General features: G+C 40.6%; 1 protein-coding gene across 2 annotated transcripts; it reads left to right on the forward strand.

The window, feature by feature from the left end:
- LOC138775151 (polyamine-transporting ATPase 13A3-like) lies at positions 1-6,949 on the forward strand. 2 transcript variants are annotated; one of them, XM_069955838.1, is made up of 4 exons: positions 1-80; positions 198-278; positions 5,795-5,881; positions 6,307-6,949. In XM_069955838.1, the coding sequence occupies exons 1-4, from the start codon at positions 42-44 to the stop codon at positions 6,502-6,504; spliced, it is 405 nt and encodes a 134-aa protein (XP_069811939.1). In that variant the 5' UTR covers positions 1-41; the 3' UTR covers positions 6,505-6,949. The 2 variants fall into 2 exon arrangements, with proteins under 2 accessions (XP_069811939.1, XP_069811940.1); XM_069955839.1 differs by lacking the exon at positions 5,795-5,881.
- The last annotated feature ends 14,548 nt before the right edge of the window (positions 6,950-21,497 follow it).

The following is a 21,497-nucleotide window of genomic DNA, read 5'->3' on the forward strand; positions in this document are numbered from 1 at the left end:
TAATCTCTGTATTGGCTCTCTTTGCCTTAATATTTTTCTTCATGCTGTATCCAATTGAATCTGTCGACAAGGCCTTTGAGGTAAGCCATGCATTAATAACATATGAGTTATAGATGGTTCTACATGTGCTAGCTACTATGCTTTGTAATACTTTTAAGTTATAACACTTCTATTTCATTCACATTTTGTTCTTGTAGTTGGTCTGTGTTCCATTTCAATGGCGCCTTGTACTGCTCTTCATTATTATTGGAAATGCCCTTACTTCATTTTTTGTTGAGGTAAGTCCTAGGAATGTTTTAGGCAATATTTAAAGATGAATGGTTTGCTGTTGGTTTATATAGAAAAATTATTAGAAATTTGAACATCAAGTATATATCAAAGAGTCATACCTCCAGCTTCAAACAAGTTAAAAGCGTAACTGTCATGTTTTTTTTTTATTGCAGAAATCAGTAGTATAAGCGATTTTAAGAAACTCTGTAATAGGTTTCATCAGCCAAAAAAGCCTCCTTCAGTACTCAAGAAGCAATCTCCCAGCCTCCCCCCCTGACTTCTTATCTGTGCATTATCAGGCAAACACGTCTTCATTACAGAGAAGCCAGTGAAGACGGGTTCTGCTCTCTCCATTGTAAGCCTATGAAGAGGGGAGGGGCTGAGGGAGATGAGGGAGCAGGAAGAGGTGACATATAGGTCAGCTGTTTGTAGACTCTCTGGGCACCTAAAACTCTAAATTCAGGTGTCAGAAAGGTCAGTGCTTATCTATGAACTTACTGAGAGAAGATTGCAGGGTGTTGTGCTGTGCAGAAATCCTCCGTGCTCAGTCACTCCTAACAGCCCCTCCCCTCTCCATAGCCACATAATGGAGACAGAAATCCTGCTTCATTTGATGTGAGGGGGGAGGCTGGGAGATTGCTTTTTCACTACAGAAGGAAACTCTTTAGTACATAAAACCTATTACAGAGTTTCTTAAAATCGCTTGTACTGTTGATATTTAATGTTTTCAGAAAAATGGCCCTGAAATGACAGTTGCGCTTTAAATATGGATCCAGATGTACACCAGTCATTTGCTTTTGTGGCTTTTGTATTATGACAGTTACGTGTCGATCTTTGTGCTTATTGATTTGGTTGGTGGATGGGATCTGCTTAGTGTTCTTTTAAAAAGCAAACTTGGTGAACAGGCAGAAAACTAGCAGAAATGAACGCAACTTGAGCATGCTCGAGTCCAATCAGTCAGCATTGAATACTGGTGGCTGAAGAAGTTTGATGCAGCCTTAGGAAATCTGAAACATTGATACAGTCTTTGTCAGTATCTACATTTTCCAGGCAAACCTTAGGGCTGCATCGAAGTTCTTCAGCCACTATTATTCAAATGCCGACTGAATCGGACTCGAGCATGCTTAAGGGGGGAGATTTATCAAACATGGTGTAAAACTGGCTCAGTTGCCCCTAGCAGCCCCAATGAGATTCCACTTTTCATTCTACACAGACTCTTTGGAAAATGAAAGGTGGAATCTGATTGGTTGCTAGGGGCAGCTGAGCCAGTTTCACTTTACACCATGTTTGATAAATCTCCCCCATAGTGTTGACAAAGGTGCAGGCATCAGATTAGAAATTTCAAGCACTAATGCTTACACATCACCTTTTTTGCAATATTTTATAGAAAATAAACATATCCAAAAAGCCATTAGGTATCCTATTGTAGTCAGTGTCTCCTTAAGACAAGGAAATGGGAGAATATTGGTTGACTGAAGTAACGCAATTCCCTCAATGTGGATGTATATTGGCTACTGACTTTGAGGGGTGGTGATGCTGGAGCTGCTTTAACTTGAGGCTGTATGGGATTGTCTTTGTCATCTAGAAGACAGGGTTTGATGCAAAATAGCCCCAATGTGGCTGTGTTACTTTAAGCCACCAGTTTTCTCCTGTTTCCTTGTACATTGGATTCTCAGCAGTTTCGAAGGTGGTAAGTAGCAGCCCTGTATACACCATATGCTGTTCAGAGTGTTGTTGCCTACAGTATGACCTGCCCAGGTGAGCATTACTAGAAGTAAATGCTGATACCACTCACATCGGGTAACTTTGCACATTCAGTACCTGTTTGTACATTTTTCCATATAATTATCTACTAAGGTGCCTCATTTTAGTCTTATGTTATGTAAACTGTTCATAGTGTATGCAGTTTTTATAATATTATTACTTAAGGGTATGTGGAGGGAGTGACGAATTATAAAGAGTGGGCCCACAGTGTAGGCAGTATGTATCAGTAAGTTCACTTACTATAATCCTATTTAAAGCGACTCTGTACCCACAATCTGTCTCCCCCCAAACCACATGTACCTTTGGATAGCTCCTTTTAATCCAATAGTATCTGTGCACTAACTTTGCACCGCCCCTCTGTCCCTCCTCCCCACCCTCTTAATCATTAGGAATGCCATTGGCACTATTTTTCTTATTCCCTCTGCAGTTAACACTGCACAGGTGCCTTAACAATCCAGCCATGTGCCGTGCTCACACAGGTGATGAAAAGGAGAAAATCTGCCTGGACATTCCTAATGATGAAGAGGGTGGGGAGGAACGACAGAGAGGATGTGCCAGCCTAATGAACACACACACTCTAGGCCACAGCCGTTTGGCACAGGGCTGCAAGTTAAAAGTTGTTTTTTAGGACAATAACTGCATCACCTGCCGAATGGACCCCAGAAACTGATCTTGGATTAAAAGCTGCTATCTAAAGGTAAAAGCGGTTGGGGGGGGGGGGGGTCAGATTGTGGGTACAGAGTTGCTTTAAAAGGCGGCTATTCCTTTGGCACTGAAACACCACAGAACAGAATTAGGTTTAACTTGATGGACCCATCTCTTGAGGTTTTTTTTTCTTTTTCTTTCAACCCTATTAAGTAGGTACTGTAACGTTGCCTGCTGTTACTCCTGTTAGGGTCTGAATTGTTAATTGGGATGGAGTACAGTACTTGGCTGGCTTCATCTGTCCTGTAGGCATTGAATGGAGCAGCAGCAGTCATGCTCAAACCCCTCTCCATTTATTATATATATTCACAAGGTATGCTAATGGAGAAGCTGCAATTAATACAACACCCGTTCTTGTCATAAAAATATGTTGCATTGAAGTCAATGCAAAGTCCCCTGTTGCTTATACAGTGTATTTCCGTTGTTTGGTATGGCCGTGGAAATAATTGACACGGCTGTTGTCCATAGACCAGACTACAATGCAATTTTCATTTAAAACAATGGCCGTAGTTTCATCCTTTAAAACAATGGCCAGTGTTTTGCGTGCCAAATAATGGCCGTTGTTTATACGTTGTGAACATACAGTAGCTTGAATCTGCACCATAATCCTGCAGCAAAATCATCCCATGTGCATTTGCTCTTATTGCTTATGTCGACAGAAAAATAATAAAATAAATAAATGTATGGTTTATTGATAAAACCAAAAGTGCTGGTTTGCTTAATGCTTTTATAACGCCAAACTATACATGCATTTATTGCTGCAAGGCATGCTGCGAATTGCAAAGCAAGTTTGGTTTTGTGTTTGCTCAGTGACACCCATTGGCTTCATTTACTGCAGCGCAGTCATGTATTGTCAATAGCCTGATCTTTGCTTCTAATAAGCATGTAAGGGTTAGCCTGCAAAGTTCTTGTTTCAAATACAGGCGGAACAGCTCCTCGCTGTAAGTGTCAGAGTTGGTCCATTTGTACTATGCCAGTTTGAGTGATGGCTTGTCTGTCTTCTATTTGTAGAATCTAGTTATATATAATATAATATATATAGTTATATAATATTAATATATATATATATATATATATATATATATATATATATATATATATTATGTAGAATATTCTGTCCAGTAGAATATACAGTAGGTTGCTACTGTAAATGTTATAAGAGACCTACAGTTTTATACACTGTGTTTGTTTGGGGTTGCTTAGCTGATCGCTGACTGGAGCAGCACTGCGCTCACTGATTGGCGCTCACTGCTAGGATGAATCACAGCTCAGAAGTAGCAGCCAGTGCAGGAGACAAGACGACGCCACAAGGCCCCCCAGTGTTAATTGAGTTTGGGGGGGTTGTTCTTTCATCAACCCCAGCAATATATATATTTTAAAAAATCTGAATGTTCAGAGTACCCATGTAACATCCATGGCTAAATAACTAAATAACATGCTTACTTTTGTACAAGGAATAGAAGAGTAGAAGCACTTATGTGAAATATATATATATCTACATTACTATATAGTATATGTGTATGTATGTGTGTGTGTGTGTGTGTGTGTGTATATAATATATATAGTTGTATAGTAGATGAACAACGGCAAACTCACCAATGTAGAGCGGAATAAGATGCTTTATTTCAGGGAAAGAGCAGTGTACAAGCAAGTGGTGCGTTTCACAGATTAGACCGACGGCGTTTCGCGCTCTTGCAACTTCAACTGGCTTCGCAACCGCGAAACGCCGTCGCTCTAATCTGTGGAACGCACCACTTGCTTGTACACTGCTCTTTCCCTGAAATAAAGCATCTTATTCCGCTCTACATTGGTGAGTTTGCCGTTGTTCATCTACTATACAACTATCTGCATTGAACTTGTACTTTCAGCAGCGAGCACCACCAGAGCAGTCAGTTGGCGTATGGGAAGCTGTGCTGTCAGGAGCGCTGGGGGATCGTAGTGCCTGCTCTTTCCTCTTGTGTTTGTTTCCTCTTGTGTTTGTTGACTTGAGAAATATGATATACATTTTATAATATAATTTTTATCGTTGGAAATGAGGGAAGAGGAGAAGACTTCCAAACCAACATATAGGCTTTTCCGTGTCCAAAAGTGATGGCCAATTATGTTTGTTAGAAATCTTTGTCTGGCGTTTTGTGCATTTGTCAACAGAAGTTACCCAAATCAGGAATTCAGTATGTTATTTCTGCACATAGGTTTAAATAATTTTCAATAAATCGATTCTAATGGAAATATATAGATGGAATTATCTGTTTTTTATTTTGAAATCACGCCAATTTCAGTGCAAATATTCATATATCTTAAAGATGAATGGACTAACAAAATATCATTGAATTATCTTTTGCCAAGTTGATTGGTGAAGAGACGCATATATTGCATTATAGTGCTCAGTTATGTTAAATGCAACCACAGTTTAAAATTTTCTTTCCAATGCAAAAACTCAGCAACCCTACAAAGGCTGTAGCCCTCATAAAAAAATTTCTATCATTTTGTGTTTACAGCTATTGTGCAGACATATTCCTCTTTGTGGTAACAAACAATGTGTAGCTGTATACTGCAGTCACAGTCTATTCATATGTCCTCTAATTGCTAGTATACATTTTGTATGGTACAGGGGGAACGTGTATGGCTGAAGGGTCAGAATACACAGTGTTTGTCTATTACTGTCGAGATGTATAGGTCTGTATAGGAGCTGTAACATAACAGGATATTTTTGATCACCGCTATTTAAAAGTTGCTTTGTCATGTTAGACACATTGGTTGCAAGGTGGTCATAGTATTTAATATTTGGGTCATTGTTGTCATCCTAATTCTAAACCACTTGGCAAAAGCATCGGTATTGTACCAATCTGCTATATTGCAATACACTGAACCACGTTTAAAATCACAAGTGTTTTTCTATCATACAAGCATTTCCATGGTAAGTACCTGATAATTGTGGCCTGTGATTGTGTCTGATGAGAGCTATTGACCTGTTTTGGACTATTTTAATATAATTTGCATGTTTCTAATGAATTGGTGCTTTTAATTCTTCCCGTCCACCCACAATTTCTCGCAGAATATCGTCCTTGATATCATACTCTGGAAACTTGTGTTCAACCGAGACAAGCAGGGAGAGCCCCACATGGTCACCCACCCCCCACAGGTTGGAACTTCACTGTTCATATGTATTAGGAAGCTTGAACTCTTCGGTCCCCTTATCTCTTGCATTAGCAGCTAAGCAATGTCATGTATCTTGTTATCTATGTGCCTCTTCATCTCTTCACCACATCTGTGTTTAGCTAGGCTTTTGGGTGTGCTATATGTGCATGCTGTGTGGTTTTGTGAAAGGACTGCATCGGTGGAAGGGTGGCTATTGCTTTTAATGTAAGTGCTTGCAGTACAGTATCTCTGCAAGACTATACTAACAAATCACATTACTAAACTTGTTAAAACCTATGTTTCTGGTTTTGGATAATACTTTTGCTCTATTTTGATATGTCTGCTCATATTCTGTCTTTACACACTCCTTCAGGTTACAAAGTCCAGTAATTCAGCATACAGTGTGATTAAACTATTTTTTCTTCATAGGAGGCGAATGATCTCTGGGCAGCACGATTTTTGTCCTCCTTGTGCTTCTGCAAAAAGAAGACTCCTAAAGCCAAATACATGCATTTAGCACAGGAGCTGTTGGTCGATCCAGACTGGCCACCTAAGCCAAGAACTACTACAGAAGCTAAACAGTCTACACTAGAGAATGGCAGCTATCAAATTGTCACAATTACGTAGCAGCAACTCTCTTTGGCTTATTCTTATTTTTATATTGGTTAATTCATATGCACTGCATGGGATATCTGCAATGCGTTGTGGAGCAGTTCTCTGCAGAGCCCTTTACATAATGCCTCCATTCATACAAAAGTCTGGATGTAATGTCTGTATGGATAACTTTTTGCAAAGACTTCAGAAATGAAATTAATTACAAAGCCTCCTTCCCAATGTTACTTGAGCCCAATCTTCAGATGAAATGTGGAGAGACTTAACTGAATGTCGGACAATACAGTTACCTTGGCAGCTGTATGTTGCCCGGCTAATGTTATGCGCAGGCCTCGACAACTATACCATGTAGCCTGCAGTTGAATCCCTCTACATCCAGTTGAACGTCTAATGAGAGGGAGACATAGGAGGGACACTTTTTTTTATTTATGCAACAGTCAGGTTTGTTGACTGTGAACAAAACCACAAATCAGATGTTGGGGACCATGGTCTTTTCGTAGACTGAGTTACTATTACAGTGATTTTGTTGAGCAATTATAGTCTTGAAACACTCTGCCCACAGATGTTTTGAGGTCTCTTACACAGCTTTAGTCCAGTTGCACTGAGCTTTTTATGAGCGCATTTATTATGACCAAGTGTCCTGCAGATTCGTGTTCTTGAACCCACAATATCCTAGGGATCATGTAAAATCTTTGTGTCCTACTGAGCTGCTAGAGTCCCATTGCTGTGGGCCAATTTCTTTTTTAAATAAAGTTGGTTAAAATGTCTTTTTTTTTTTTTGGTGCCTTTTTAGGCGACATCGCACATCTGTCTGTTTTCTGAGAGTACATTAACTGAAAACTCATGTTGAGTACCAAAGAATCTTTTCATTTTACCCCTGGTCGGCTGTGACCATATCCTTGTTATATGCAATGATACAGGATGTATTTACAGAGAATATATTGTCTGGGAGCTGACAGTGGTGTTCAGTATTTCATTTAGTTGGCTTTGGAAAGTTTCCTGACTCTCTGAAAAACATATAATATAGAATGTACCATTTGTATGGTTTCTTTATTTATTGCTACCCAAAACCATCAAGTGTTTGCACTAGAAAGCATTTCTGAATTCTTTGCAATATATTATTTTAGAGCGAGTGATTGTTTTATAAATGTATGTGTAAAAACTTACAGAAATTTCTATTTTTTTATGTTAATTTTTTAGCTAGATCTATGCATTTCAGACCTTAGAGCTGTGAATTTTGCTGTGTTCAGTTCTGATACTGTCCATAAAAAAAGGATCTTTCTCTGTTCTCATCTTTCAGGCACTAAAGAGTTAAATGTGGAAATAAACCAGAGAGCATTAGCTCAAGTATGTACTATAGAAAATAGATAACAGTATTAACTTTCATTTAATGACAACATTAACAAGCTTCCTGCCATGTGGATGTGGGGTGTCTCGCAAGTAAAATTCGCACCATTTCCATGTGAGTTATGGAAACAGTGCAGTGGAGAACATAAGGCAGCCAATGTTTGTGGAGTGTAAACTCTGCATGCTGACTTGCACTTCTGTGTGACCCACTGTATTAGACGTTGTGATATACAAGTTATACTAGTTGAAAAATGTAGTTTTACTAAACCTGAATGCACAGTATCATGCTAAGTGTTGTTTTTTTTTATATATATATATAATTTTTACATTTTTATTCTTCTTTTTTTTTTTTTTTTTTTTTTTTTACATATTTTGTAAGCTAATCTGCCCTGCACCTCTTTGATCTCAGGTAGCACTGTTGTCAGGGAGGATTGTTTTTTTTTTAATATTTGCAGGCCATACATATAGAGCTAACCTACCTGTAGGCAAAAAGTATCTGGAAATTAAGACCGAGTTCATTTAACATGCAAGCAAGCCAAACATGTGTGATAGTACTTCGATCAGACAGGAAAAAAAAATACTTCTCAGTGGTAGATCTCTAAAGCCATCAATACACATCATATGTGTCGGCCAATCATCTGTAGTTCAGTTCAACTGTCCAATCCTTTTATTCTTGGAAGAAAGCTGTTTTCCAGAGGAGTCTGACAGTGGCTTACCCTTCCCTTTATTGTGAATGCTCTACCAAACATTTGTGTATGAATAGATTAGGAAAAGAGTGAATGGTGGAAACAGCATTCAGCCCACATGTTTCTTCTGTGTATCGCTCCCCTTAGAGTTTGCTTTGCCCCGGCCCTATATACTTGGATATTAGATGTCTGTCTGTTTTTTGTTCTTTTCTAAACCTTAGGGTATGTGCACTGAGCAAAACACATGGAGGACTTGCGGCAGATTCCGCTGCTCATCCCCGCACGCTCCTGCTTCACTCTCCACATGTGCTTAGACTCCATTCTATGGGCGGGCACATTCTGCCATCCGCCCAAGAATGAACCCGTCCATTCTTTGGGCAGATGGCGGAATCTGCCTGACCATAGAATGGAGTCTGTGGCACAGGCGGAGAGTGAAGTGGGGATGATCGACGGAAGCATGTTTTCCTCGCACATACCCTTACACTCGGTCACCCCCATCTGAGCTAGCTATGCTTGCCAGTCTTAGTTATAATTTTTCCAAACTTTAGCTCTCTGTTTTTTCTTGATGTTTTTTATCTGTGTCATGCCTTCCTTTACTTTTGTTCTGTAGCTATCGGCTTTAAGACATGAGAAACCATACCATACCATACTGCACCTTTACACCCAGATTATTATTAAGCATAATCTGTGGTCAAGCTGCCATGCTCTAAAGAGGAAGGTTCTTCATGTGGTGTCATGTAATCCGTGTAACAGCTCATCCTTTGGGAGGGGGCAGCCATACACAATATATAAACCAAAAAATGTAAAGGGGTGTTCCTGTCTGATGGGCAAAGATGGATATGTCTGCTAACTTTCTAATAGGTGCAGATACCACCTCTAGGGCCCTTCTTTATCAGACATTTAATAGCATATCCTGTAGCCATGTGGTAGGTAGAAAAATAGTGTACAGAAAGAGATTATATTTTAATCTACACATTTGTATTTTGATTCAATCTACAAAAATATCATTTTGGCTTCTTGTTAATTGTAACTATTTGCTTAAAGGGGTAGTGCGGCGCTTAGAAATTATTCACAGAATAACACACATTACAAAGTTATACAACTTGTAATGTATGTTATGTCTGTGAATCGCCCCCTTCCCTGTGTCCCCCCACTCCGCACGTGTACCCGGAAGTGTTGTGCATTATACATTACCTGATCCGTGTCACGCCCGGTCCCGCCATCTTGTGCCACAACGTCATCTTTAGACGGCCAGCCGAAGCTCTCCCGATCGTCCCGAGGGTCGTCGCCCTCTGCCGCGTCATCAGATGCTCAGCCGCGATTGGCTGAGCATAACTGTGAGAGCTTCGTCCGTCCGTCCGAAGATGACTTAGTGGCACAGACGATTGGGACGGGGGTCGGCATGTGACAGGTATGTATAATGCACCACACTTCTGGGTACACGTGCGGGGGTGGGGGGGGACACAGGGAAGGGGGGAGATTCACAGACATAACATACATTACAAAGTTGTATAACTTTGTAATGTGTGTTATTCTGTGAATAATTTCTTAAGCGCCGCACATACCCCTTTAATGCATAGGAATACACAATAATGTGCTCAGCAATTTTTTTTTTTATTTTAGACGTAAAGCATAGTAAACATAAAGTTACACAAATTACCAATATACACTTTTTTTGGCCATCTGCTCTAAGTCCCGGCTCTGTGCCCTCTTGCTCTCGCTGTCGCTGGGGCTGCACTGTAGACATTCGTAATAAAGCCAGGCTGGGCTTGGGATCAGAGCGCTCCCCTGCTGGCACTCCTCACATCCCCCTGCTGGTACTCCACTCCAGCCCAGCCTGGCCTTATTACACGTGTCTGCAGTGCAACAGTGGCAGAGAGAGCAGATGGCCTAGCCGCATGAGAATCCGGGAGGGTCTGGTGTATTAATTGCAGGGGCAGCTAGAACAAGGGACACTGGGCACTGAGCATCCCCCAGGGCGGAGGGGAACGCTGCCCAGCCGGGAGACGGGTGATTATCCTGCGGGACAGGGATACTGGCACCACAACTGTGCTATGGGTGGCAGCAGCTGCTGGGCACACAGTTGACTGTTGCACTACAAGTAAGTGCAAGGAAAAAGCACTTTAGGTGCATTTCCCGTAATAAGTGTATATTGGTAATTTTGTGTAACAGTGTGCTGTAGCTGGCATTCCCATAGTGACCATGGTGCCTTTTGGTAATAGACATGTCTATTACCAAAAGTGTGTGAGGTGCATGAGCCCTCTTATACAGACACTATGGGACACAGAGGCAGGTGGTATTCTGCGGCGGAGAGCTCCACTGCGGGATTACGCAGAGTTTGTTCAGTGTGAACTGACACTAACGAAGAGTCAAAAGTACAATGGCCATCCACTAAATTCAATAGTGTGTGAACATAGCCTTTGTGTGTTCAGTGCACTCCTGGTTTTGGTTGCAAAAAAATTGAGCAAAAATACTGTGCATCTTAAAAATTATGCAATAATGGGAAAAAAATTTAAAATATAAGGACGTATATTTAATTTTCATCAGGGGAATTGTACCAGAGAATGAACTGCTGGCAGGTCTGTAGACAGGTCAGTTACCCCTAGACCACAGCTCTAACACATTTGACCTCAGAAATTTAACTATATCTGAGGGTTTCTTTCAGACCTAAACATAAACAAAATGGATTGACAGCTGAGCGAGCAGGAGGCTGGGCAGCATTGATTCTTTCTTAAAGAGGGAAAGAGACGGATCGGTGAGGTGTGCCAGAGTTTGGCGCAAACAACTCCTCATAGAGTCCAAGCAGGATTGTGCGTATCCACTGCATGGACAAATTACCAAAAGGTACCAGCTACAGCACACTGTCAGCACCTTAAGTAGGGCCTGGTTGCTGGCAGATTTCCTTTAAATACATATATATTAAAAGGAAATGTAATGATACATTATAAAGTTCAAGTTTTTATATATTTAACATTGTGAATATTTATTGGAAGATAATAACTGCTGGATAATGACGACTTTGGTTAAGCCCATTTCAGGTAGACCATATCTTTTGGCAAAGCAACCTGTGCTGACAGGTAATATACAGCTGATTGCCTGTGTATTGTTCTGGTTTGTCCTCCAAACCTAACTCTTTGTGTGCCTGAAGATTCCCATTCTAAATAGATGTATTTGCTAGACTGCTTCATCACAAAATTAGTTAACATGAAAAAGGCAGCTTATTAACTTTATAAGGGCTTTATAAAGTGGCCTTTTAACTATTGTCATGTTGTTGCAGGCTCACAACAACAGTAAATTGTCTGCATAAATGTTTCATAGCCTAGTGATTCTGTCTGATAACTGTGGTCATTCTGCATATTGCAGTCCCTAAGTTGAACAGTACAGCAGCTAACCAGCTAAACCATATTTTTTCCCCTTTTCTAGGTTGTGTACTTAAGCAAAGTATGTATATTTTGCTGGTAAAATGAGCGCACAAATGTATAAAAAGAAATCTAGCTTTTGCAACAAAAATGTGTTATATCTAGATATATTAAAATTATTTTTTTTAAATAAGAAATATATGCATCCCTCAGGTTTTTTATTTCAATTTTTATTTAAATTTCTTTCATTGACATTTAGCAATTGCTAAAGTGCACTGCAGATGTAAAATGATTTGAGTTTGCACATGCAGAACGCCTTTGCTGTGTTATCACTATGATCACTATGCCACAGGATGTTCTAGTCTTAGCTATTGTACCCATTTGCATGGTTACCGCATTAGTGCCTCATTCATGGCCTGTTAAAGTGGCCATACACCTTCAGTGGCTGTTGATCAGACATTCATTTGGCCACTGGCTCACTTCCTGATCTCCACCATATACTTGTGCGTTCTCAATGGAGAGAAGAGGGGTAAGCCGCAGCCAGACAGTACTGGCAGTGGCATATTTCTCTGAGAACAGAAGGGTGAGCATTTGAAATCCAACATGTCCAACCCTTCTCTTCCCTGGCATCATTTGCTAGTATACACTGTAGCATTTTATTTGGTAGTCCTCTGGGGAACTCCCACTGATCTAACAAAGGCCACAGATCACTGGGCATTTGAAAGCAAGGGAGCCTTTTTGATAAACACATAAACCAGGGGTAGGGAACCTTGGCTTTCCAGCTGTTGCAAGACTACAACTCCCATCATGCCTGGACAGCCAAAGCTTTGCCCAATCCTTCTTTTTCCCCTGAGATCTGAAAAGAGACAAGACACCCCTACACACTGTTCAGTCCTGCCAAAAATGTCAAGTTTATAGGGGCACCCTAAGTGATGATGTATCCTAGTAATAAGCCACTTAACAGCATACATTGGGTTTGCAATGTTAAGATGAAATACCAGTGTAAGCATTGTACAAATGTTACTCTTTAAATTGCTAGAGAGTAGAGAGCTAGTGGATTTTGTATGCCAGCCAAAAAGACCCTGACTCTGTAATATTTTAATAACTGTAAGCACATTGTTCTTCACTAGTGTATTTGCTACTCTGGCCTTTCTGTGACCAGACTGCTTGATGATCATAGAGAATACCATTGCTGCCATGGGTGGAACATTCTCCTGATGGCATGAAGGCCAGGGCCCTTATTTACTACCCTGTTTGAAAATGTCTCAGTTTGTCTTAGACTTATTGCACCTAATCACATCTCTTTTTTGTGATTGGCTGTTTTATCTGTCAGACAAATGTGAGAACATCCCCTTTTGTCTCAGACAGTGAATTTTAGTCTATGTTCACGTAACAATTTTATGACAAGAATGACTATAGTTTCCAATTAAAACAACGGGCGTTCTTTTCACAGTGAAATGTGTTGCATTGAAGTCAATGCAAACAACGGCTATTGTGATAATTGACATGTCAATAATTTCCGGCATTGTGAACATAGCCTAAATCTGTATACACAAGATTGTACCTAGTAAACCTTGTGTTGATCAGACATGAATTAATGTTACTGCTTCTTGGTATAAAAGGCCACTTACAAATTTTCTAATGTACAGGGAAGAGGTTTGATGGTAACTCTAGAATAACAATCTATGAATTGTTTACTTACCTCCAGCAATACAAGTTAAATGTTGGAAAAGTATCCAGTAATGATTGCTAATGTTAGATACAGTATATCTAATTTTGAGATATTCTTTTAAAGGAAACAATGCTGCATTGAATGCTTGAAAAAAAGGACCCAAGTCACCTACCAGAAGGCTTGTTGTTTGCTTATAAAATTATATATTTTATGTTTGTGAGGCTAAACAATCCGTCCTGCGGGTGTGGGGTAGGGGATTTGAACTTGCATTTGCTTCAGATTTGCTAATGTATGTTTTGAGAATTGTTGCAATAATTTATTTTATTTATTTGTTCTCATTTGTGCTTCAAACTGCGCTAATCTGTAAAATGTTTATTGTATTCTAATGTTATTTGTTTATCGCCTAAAAGTCATGCGGTATCCTTTCCATATAGAGGGGTTTGTCCTCTCTTTCTACAGTCCATTGCACTGTGGGACACACAAATGTAAGCACAGAACCCACTTAGCTGTGTTGATGATGCATTGCACATAGTGTAACATGGCTTGTGAAAGCACAGACCAAAATATCCACCTACTATTTTATCAGATTTTATTGACCTCGGATGCCAGTGGCAAGTAGCATTTGATTTCAAGTAATTGGTCATAAGTAGCTGTTAGTTCTGCATGCACAGCAGGGACTGCTTGTGAACTGTACACACAGATTTAGTGCGTACATATTATACAGTCATGTGATTATATCAATATGGAAAAGGTGGGCACCACAGAAAAATGTAGAGGAAATATTCAAAAGCTAGGGTGCCGTCCCCTGCTCTATGAATGAACCATAAATTATTAAGAAAAGAGAGAACCATAGGGTATATGAGTGAGCGGCAATACGCGTGGGGTAATCTGTTTTTCTGCTGTTTTTAGTCTCTGTAGCCGGTGTCAATAAAGCTATTTATAAATTACTACAGGTGTGCGCCTCACTCATATACCCTATGGTTTTCTCTTTTTCTGTGATATGTGATTATATCACTGATCTGATCTTAGGTAGATGACTATGAACACCTGGCTGTGTTGTTCACGCATAGCTAGGTTTCCTACAGTGAATATCTTACTCCGAAAGTTTGCCTGGCTGCTATAAAGTTTAACTACACTGGCTTGTAGTTTATAGTTTCCCTTTTACTAGACTATGGAATTCTTTAAAGTATGGTTGGTTAGTTTTCTTATTTCTGACATATGGTGGAGTCGTGTGATCTCTCAGGACCACTGACAATTTTCTTTTTATCTGAAACTACATGGTAGAGTACAGAATGAGTTCCACCAAAACAGCAGAATATGGTAGAATTCAGGGTTGAACATTCCGGTTCACTGAATTTTAGTTATTGTTTTGTTTTTCATTTTGCCACACTGTGCTCTGCAATTTAACTATTTGTAATTTAACTCCATGGCTTTAGCCCATGAAGAATAATAAAAAAAAGGATGCTGCATATCACAATGAACAAATTGCTGCTCTTTATGGTACCCTACTGTAAAAAAGAAAGCATACCTTCCGAAATGTAAATATCATGTATATAGTCCTGTAAAATAATTTTGTGATTTAAAAGCCCTTTTAAATAAAAAACACAAGATGCATATGTGTGTTCTTTATTGAATGTTTCATATGGTCAAATCCTCCTCTACTAGTAGTAAATGTGGCCTTGTTGCTCCCTGATTTTAAAGCGAATGTACCAGAATAGACTGGCGCCGGTGGTGCAGTCCTTTTTTGAGCCACAGCCCCATTCCTGTTCACGGTGCCAGTCTATTCCCGGGCATGGGCCCGGCCTGAAGCACTGGAGGAGGGCCTGCCCCAGTGTGACGAAACCCCCCTCCCTTCTGTGACACGGCTCCATTTATTCTAATGGAACTGCGTCACAGAGATGGGGGCTTTGTCACACGGGGGACTGGTTGGCCCGCCTCCAGTGCTTCAGGCTGTGCCTGGGAACAGATCCTCACCTCCAGTGTGACGAAACCCCCTCTCCTCTGTGACGTGGCTCCATTGATTGATTGCTCCATTGATTGCTTCTGGCCTGTGACCGGGAATAGACCGGCGCCGTGAGTGGGAACAAGGCCGCGGTTCAAAAGCAGAACCGCCGCACTGGCATTTCTGCACCTGTGCCAGTCTATTGATGTGAAAATCTTAGAGATGTACCTGATGGTACATTCACTTTATAAGATTTTTGTATCTTTGTGTACTTTTAACATAGAATTTCATCTATTTTTACAGGTCTGCTAAAACATACAATGTTTTGTTGCACACGTCAACATATTTTATAAAATATTTTGTGCTTAGTCAATGTGAATAAGAGAGGAAGCTGAATAGAGTGGTGTACGTGAATGGCCTGCCTATTCTTGAAGTTGTATTCTATATTATATTCTATAGATGCTTATTCTAGCATAGAGAAGGGGTTCTGATTACTGGATGCTACATTCTCCTTGCATTTTTTAAGGCTGGGTTCACACACAGTATTTTTGCTTGGTATTTTGGTCCTCATATTGCAATCAAAACCAGGAGTGGATTGAAAACACAGAAAGGCTATGTTCACACAATGTTGAAATTTAGCGGATGGCCGTCATTTTATGACAAATAATGCCCGTTATTTCACAACAGCCAATGTTTTAAAATAACACCAATTATTTGCCATTAAATGACGGCCATACACTAAATTTCAACAGTGTGCGAACATAGGCTTTCTGTGTTTTCAATCCACTCCTAATTTTGGTTGCAATATGAGGATCAAAATGCTGAGCAAAAATACTGTGTGGGAACATAGCCTAAGACTGTTTTCCAGGCATGTAGCATTGATGGCCAATCCGCAAGATAAGCCATAAATGTTTGATCAGCAGGGTGAAAAGCAGCACCCCTGGTGATCAGTTGTTGGCCAGACCACCGCCTCCAGCACGAACACAACGAATCGCCAAAAGCAGTTGACTATTCATTGTGCAGTGGCAGTCCAGTATTACTGCAGCTCGGCTCTTATTGAAGGTATCAGGAGCTGCTGCTGTTACTATACAATTAGATGAAGCCAACTACTTCCAGCTGTTTATTGTTTGTGCTGGAGCCATGCCTCTGCCAAACAGACGATAAGACATTGATATCTATGCACAGCATATGCAGTTAATGTTGAATGTTCGAACAACAGTTTCAATGGAGAGGTAGCTGTGCTTGAGCACTTTTGGGTCCCTGACCTTACGGCAATTTTGTCCTTTGTATATGTATTCTAGCAAATAACTCCCTTTTTTTTCTTCTTTTTTATTTAAACAAGTTTAAACTTTTCTGCAATATTAGGGATGGGGTTCGTGTACGAACCCGAACCCTCCGCAATGATTACCGCTGTCTGCCCTCTCCGTGCAGACAGCGGGAATCCGATGCCGAACGTTCGGGTTCAGCCGAACCCGAACATCGGTGGGTTCGGGCCATCCCTATGCAATATGCTTTTTAACCTGTTCAGATTGAAAAGCAACAGCTGAACAGATTATCCCCCAAAAATCCCAAATACGTGTTGCTATGCAGAATTTGTGCACAATAGAGCTGTGGACAGATTCAAAATATCTGCCTGCGCTATGCCTCTTTGCACTCCTATAGCTTTAAATAGGTTTCCTTGCTGCCATACCCGCTGCCAGAGAGAGAGAGAGAGAGAGACACCGGGTAGGGCAAACCTATTTACAGCTTTAGAAGAGTAGGGAGGAATAGCGCAGAAATGGCAGAAGCCATGTGGGCTGTGCTGACCCTGCCATCTTCTGCTGCTGCCTAAACCGCTGTGTACAGACCGCAATTACAAACAGCCACAGATGTTTGTTCAACTGGTTACAGACTTTCACAGAAAATACATATAAACTGACCACATTTAGACCTAGGATGGCTAAAACAATTATAACATAAAACTTTTCTGTCTAGTTAAAATATCCAATATCAGATGGCCTCTGAAAATCAACAGGCAATGACAAAATAAACCAATACAAACAACATGCAGTGTGTCAAAAGTAGGGGAGGGGTTTGTGCACCCTGAGCTGGAAGCCGATACCTTTTGGGGTGACTTGCGTCCATTTTTAACTTATTTTATTAAAAGTGTACATATAATAGCACACCAGTACATATCAAGAGATCACAAACAAAGGATCATTGCAAGCAGATTGTGCAGTTTATAAGTGCAGATTACTTAACAATCTATATCATAAAAATGAAAGTCTGTCCTCTATAGACTTCCAAACGCCTGAACCATTTGACCCCAAATTTGGCCCACAGATACATTGAGTGCTTGGGCAGGTTAGAGCGAAGGTCCTGTCCTTGCCAGATGTACAGGAGAGGGAGGGGGAAGAGCGCCTTATAGAAATGAATGTGAGAATCTCCAAACTGCACACACTGGTGACATAATTAGCGCTACAGCTCCCCAGCAGAAATGGCAGTTGGAAGCCTTAGCAACCAATAAGATTACTACTTTAATTTTCACAGGGAGCTGGAATCTGATTGGTTGCTAGGGCGGCTGCTTGAGAACAGATCCACAGAAATAACTGGTAGACCCCCTACTCCAATTATACAGTACAGGTATACAGGACCCCAAAACTATACAGTACAGATATGCAGGACCTCCACCAACTATATACTACAGGTATACGGGACCCCCCAAACTATATACTACAGGGATACAGGACCTCCACCACTGATGTACTACAGGTATCCTGGACCTCCACCAACTATACACTACAGGTTTACAGGACCTCCAAAACTATACACTACGTATTTACAGGACCCCCCCAACCTATATACTACATGTATACAGGACCTCCACCAACTATATACTACAGGTATACAGGACCCCCAAACTATACTGCTATACAGGACCCTGCAAACTGTACACTACAGGTATGCAGGACCTCCACCAACTATATACTACAGGTATACAGGGCCCCAAAATTATATACTACAGGGACACAGGACCCCCAAAACTATACTACAGGTATCCAGGACCTCCACTAACTATACACTACATGTATCCAGGACCTCCAAAACTATACACTTCAGGTATACTGGACCCCCAAACTATAAACTACAGGTATACAGGACCCCCAAACTATATACTACAGGTATACAGGACCTCCACCAACTATATACTACAGGTGTACAGGACCTCCACCAACTATATACTACAGGTATACAGGACCCCCAAACTATATACTACAGGTGTACAGGACCTCCACCAACTATATACTACAGGTACACAAGATCCCCAAACTATACACTTCAGGTATGCAGGACCCCCCCAAAACTATACACTGCAAGTATACAGGACCGCCAAACTATGCACTACAGGTATACTGGAACCCTGAACTATAAAATACAGGTATCCAGGATGCTCAAACTATAAACAGGACCTCCACCAACTATATACTACAGGTATATAGCACCTTCACCAACTATATACTACAGGTTTACAGGAGTCCCAAACTATACAGTACAGGTATACTGGACCCCCCTCAACTCTACACTACAGGTATACAGCCCTCCCCCAACTATACCCTACAGGTATACAGGGCCCTAAAAACTATACTCTTTAGTATACAGAACCCCTCCAACTATAGGTATACACGAAATCCACTGATTAACTTATATCTTTTTAGATGATACAATATCTTTTAGACAATTGCAGTTTCCTGTTAAGCACCATTTGCAATGACAATAAAAAAGGCCCAAGTGGTGGCATAAATCTAGATTCTGCATGTTTTCCACATGGACAATTGTATGTTGCTGCTCCAGAGTTGTATCGGGTAAAATCTTTTATGTCAATGCACCTGGCAATAACACTGCCAATGTTGTATATAACCAGGCTATATACAACACTGCTAATGTTGTATATAACCAGGCTGTATACTACACTGCCAATGTTGTATACAACCAGGCTGTATGTAACACTGCCAATGTTGCATTAACCAGGCTTATATACACTGCCATGCTGTATATAAACAGGTGTATATAACACTGCCAGTGTTGTATATAACCAGGCTCTGTATACAGTCTGATCACATGACATCTCAGTTTTAGGTATTTAGGATGTTTCAAATTTTAGTTTATTTCCAATGTGCATAAGCTACAATTAACAGAAACAGTGCAGAACTGTCTGGGTATTTAGGGCTCCTGGCGATTTCCTCTTAAACAAAAAAAAGGGGGAATAGACTGGCCTCCTGGACACCCTTGGAACTAATATAATTAACACACTGACAATACCCGTGCAGCACTGGGTACATTATAGTGTACAATATATTTAAGTATGCTTACAAACTACCAACAACCTAAAAACATACATGTACTGTACATGCAGCTGAGATGTGATAAATAAAACTGCACTTAGATTGATAAAAGATTATGTATGTCAAGCAGGAATAACAAAAAGATATTTAGCTTGTTTTCAATAGAAAACTACAGCCATCATGTACTAATGAGTCTGCACTCAAAAAAGTCAAGTAAAAAAAGTGAAGTTTTGGACTTTTTTTTTGTTTTAGACGTTTTACAACAGGGTTTAGAACTGGAGACGGGGTTGTGGTCAAAACAAAAGGGGTATGGCCTAAATTGCGCAATTATATGGCAAAAAATTCTGAAGTCTCAGTAGTCTGGCACACTTTAAACATAGTAATAGTTGGTTTTAAACTTTGGTTCCTATTACCAAGGCAATAAGAGGCAGAATCGGGCAGATATTACCCTGTGTACTAAAAAAAAACGATCAGCTGAGGAGACGATAATTGGCTGATCGTTGTCTTTCAGCAGGTTTAAAAATCATTGGCTGCTGACCCCTCATTGCTCTTTGTAATAGGTGTGTGGTCGGCAGCTGATGAAAGAGTATAGGAAGTAATAGTTATACTTTTTATATTTGCTGAGTGGCCTGTCACTATACAGACAAGTTTAGACACTTTAGCAGTGGCTGCAGTGGGAAAAAGCCAGGAGAACACCAGGTAGTGTAGACAGGTAAATAAAATATAATTTTTTATTATATACACAGCAAGGGCTGCACGGACATCACTAACAATGTCTGTGCAGCCTTTGCTGAATCATCATCGAGTTTTGTAATAGGCTCAGTAAGCCTAGCAGATCGGTGCTCGCTTTATAGCACACGTTGGGCCATGTAACACAGGGGTCATTCACATGTCTGCAGAATTCCGTCTGTACACAGATAATGTTCTGCGGACTGGACCTGGGAGCTCCCAGCGCCTGTGGATGGGGATTTATTTTTACACAAAAAAATTTGCTAATATCCACACAGAGACCATAAAAGCTCTGGTTCACAAGAAGAAAGTATAAAGTATGCAAACAATAATGTTTATTAGAGGTTTCGGTGAGAGTGTCTTAACTTTCCATATAGTCTGGCTCCAGCACACATGGGAATTAGGAGGCAATAATGGAACCGGTGAGGAGGCAGGGAGGATTAAACTCAATAGTCCTGGAAACCTGCCAAAAGCCACCTCTCAGTCATGATGTCCAGTTTATGGTGGTTTATAAATGTTTATGATTAGACCAAGATCAATCTAGCTAGATGTACCCAGGTAGTATATTGCATAGTGTGTTTCGAAATCTGGAGGAGGTACCATTGGTAAGTTCCCAGAACAGCGTATGTCATCTGGAGAGATCTGTTTTGGAAGCAGACTGTTTGTTGACATAAAACCACTGATGACATATTATCCAGCTGAATTATAACCACCCACTCTGAACTTGCAAAAGATGTAAAGGAAACAGCCTTATAGCCCCAGTTCCCATTGGTTTTAAGAGGAGCATGGTTTGTTATCACAAAGTGTATTGCACTCTCAAATGGGCTGCCAAGACCACTGCCTCCCCCCCTTGCTCTCACTTCATTTCATTGATTAACAGTGTGAACTTGGCAGGGCTTTACAACAGTTGGGCCCCTCTCAGGGGTTATCCAGCGCTACAAAAACATGGCC

The sequence above is a fragment of the Dendropsophus ebraccatus genome, unplaced genomic scaffold, assembly GCF_027789765.1.
Source record: "Dendropsophus ebraccatus isolate aDenEbr1 unplaced genomic scaffold, aDenEbr1.pat pat_scaffold_1382_ctg1, whole genome shotgun sequence".
NCBI lineage: Eukaryota > Metazoa > Chordata > Amphibia > Anura > Hylidae > Dendropsophus > Dendropsophus ebraccatus.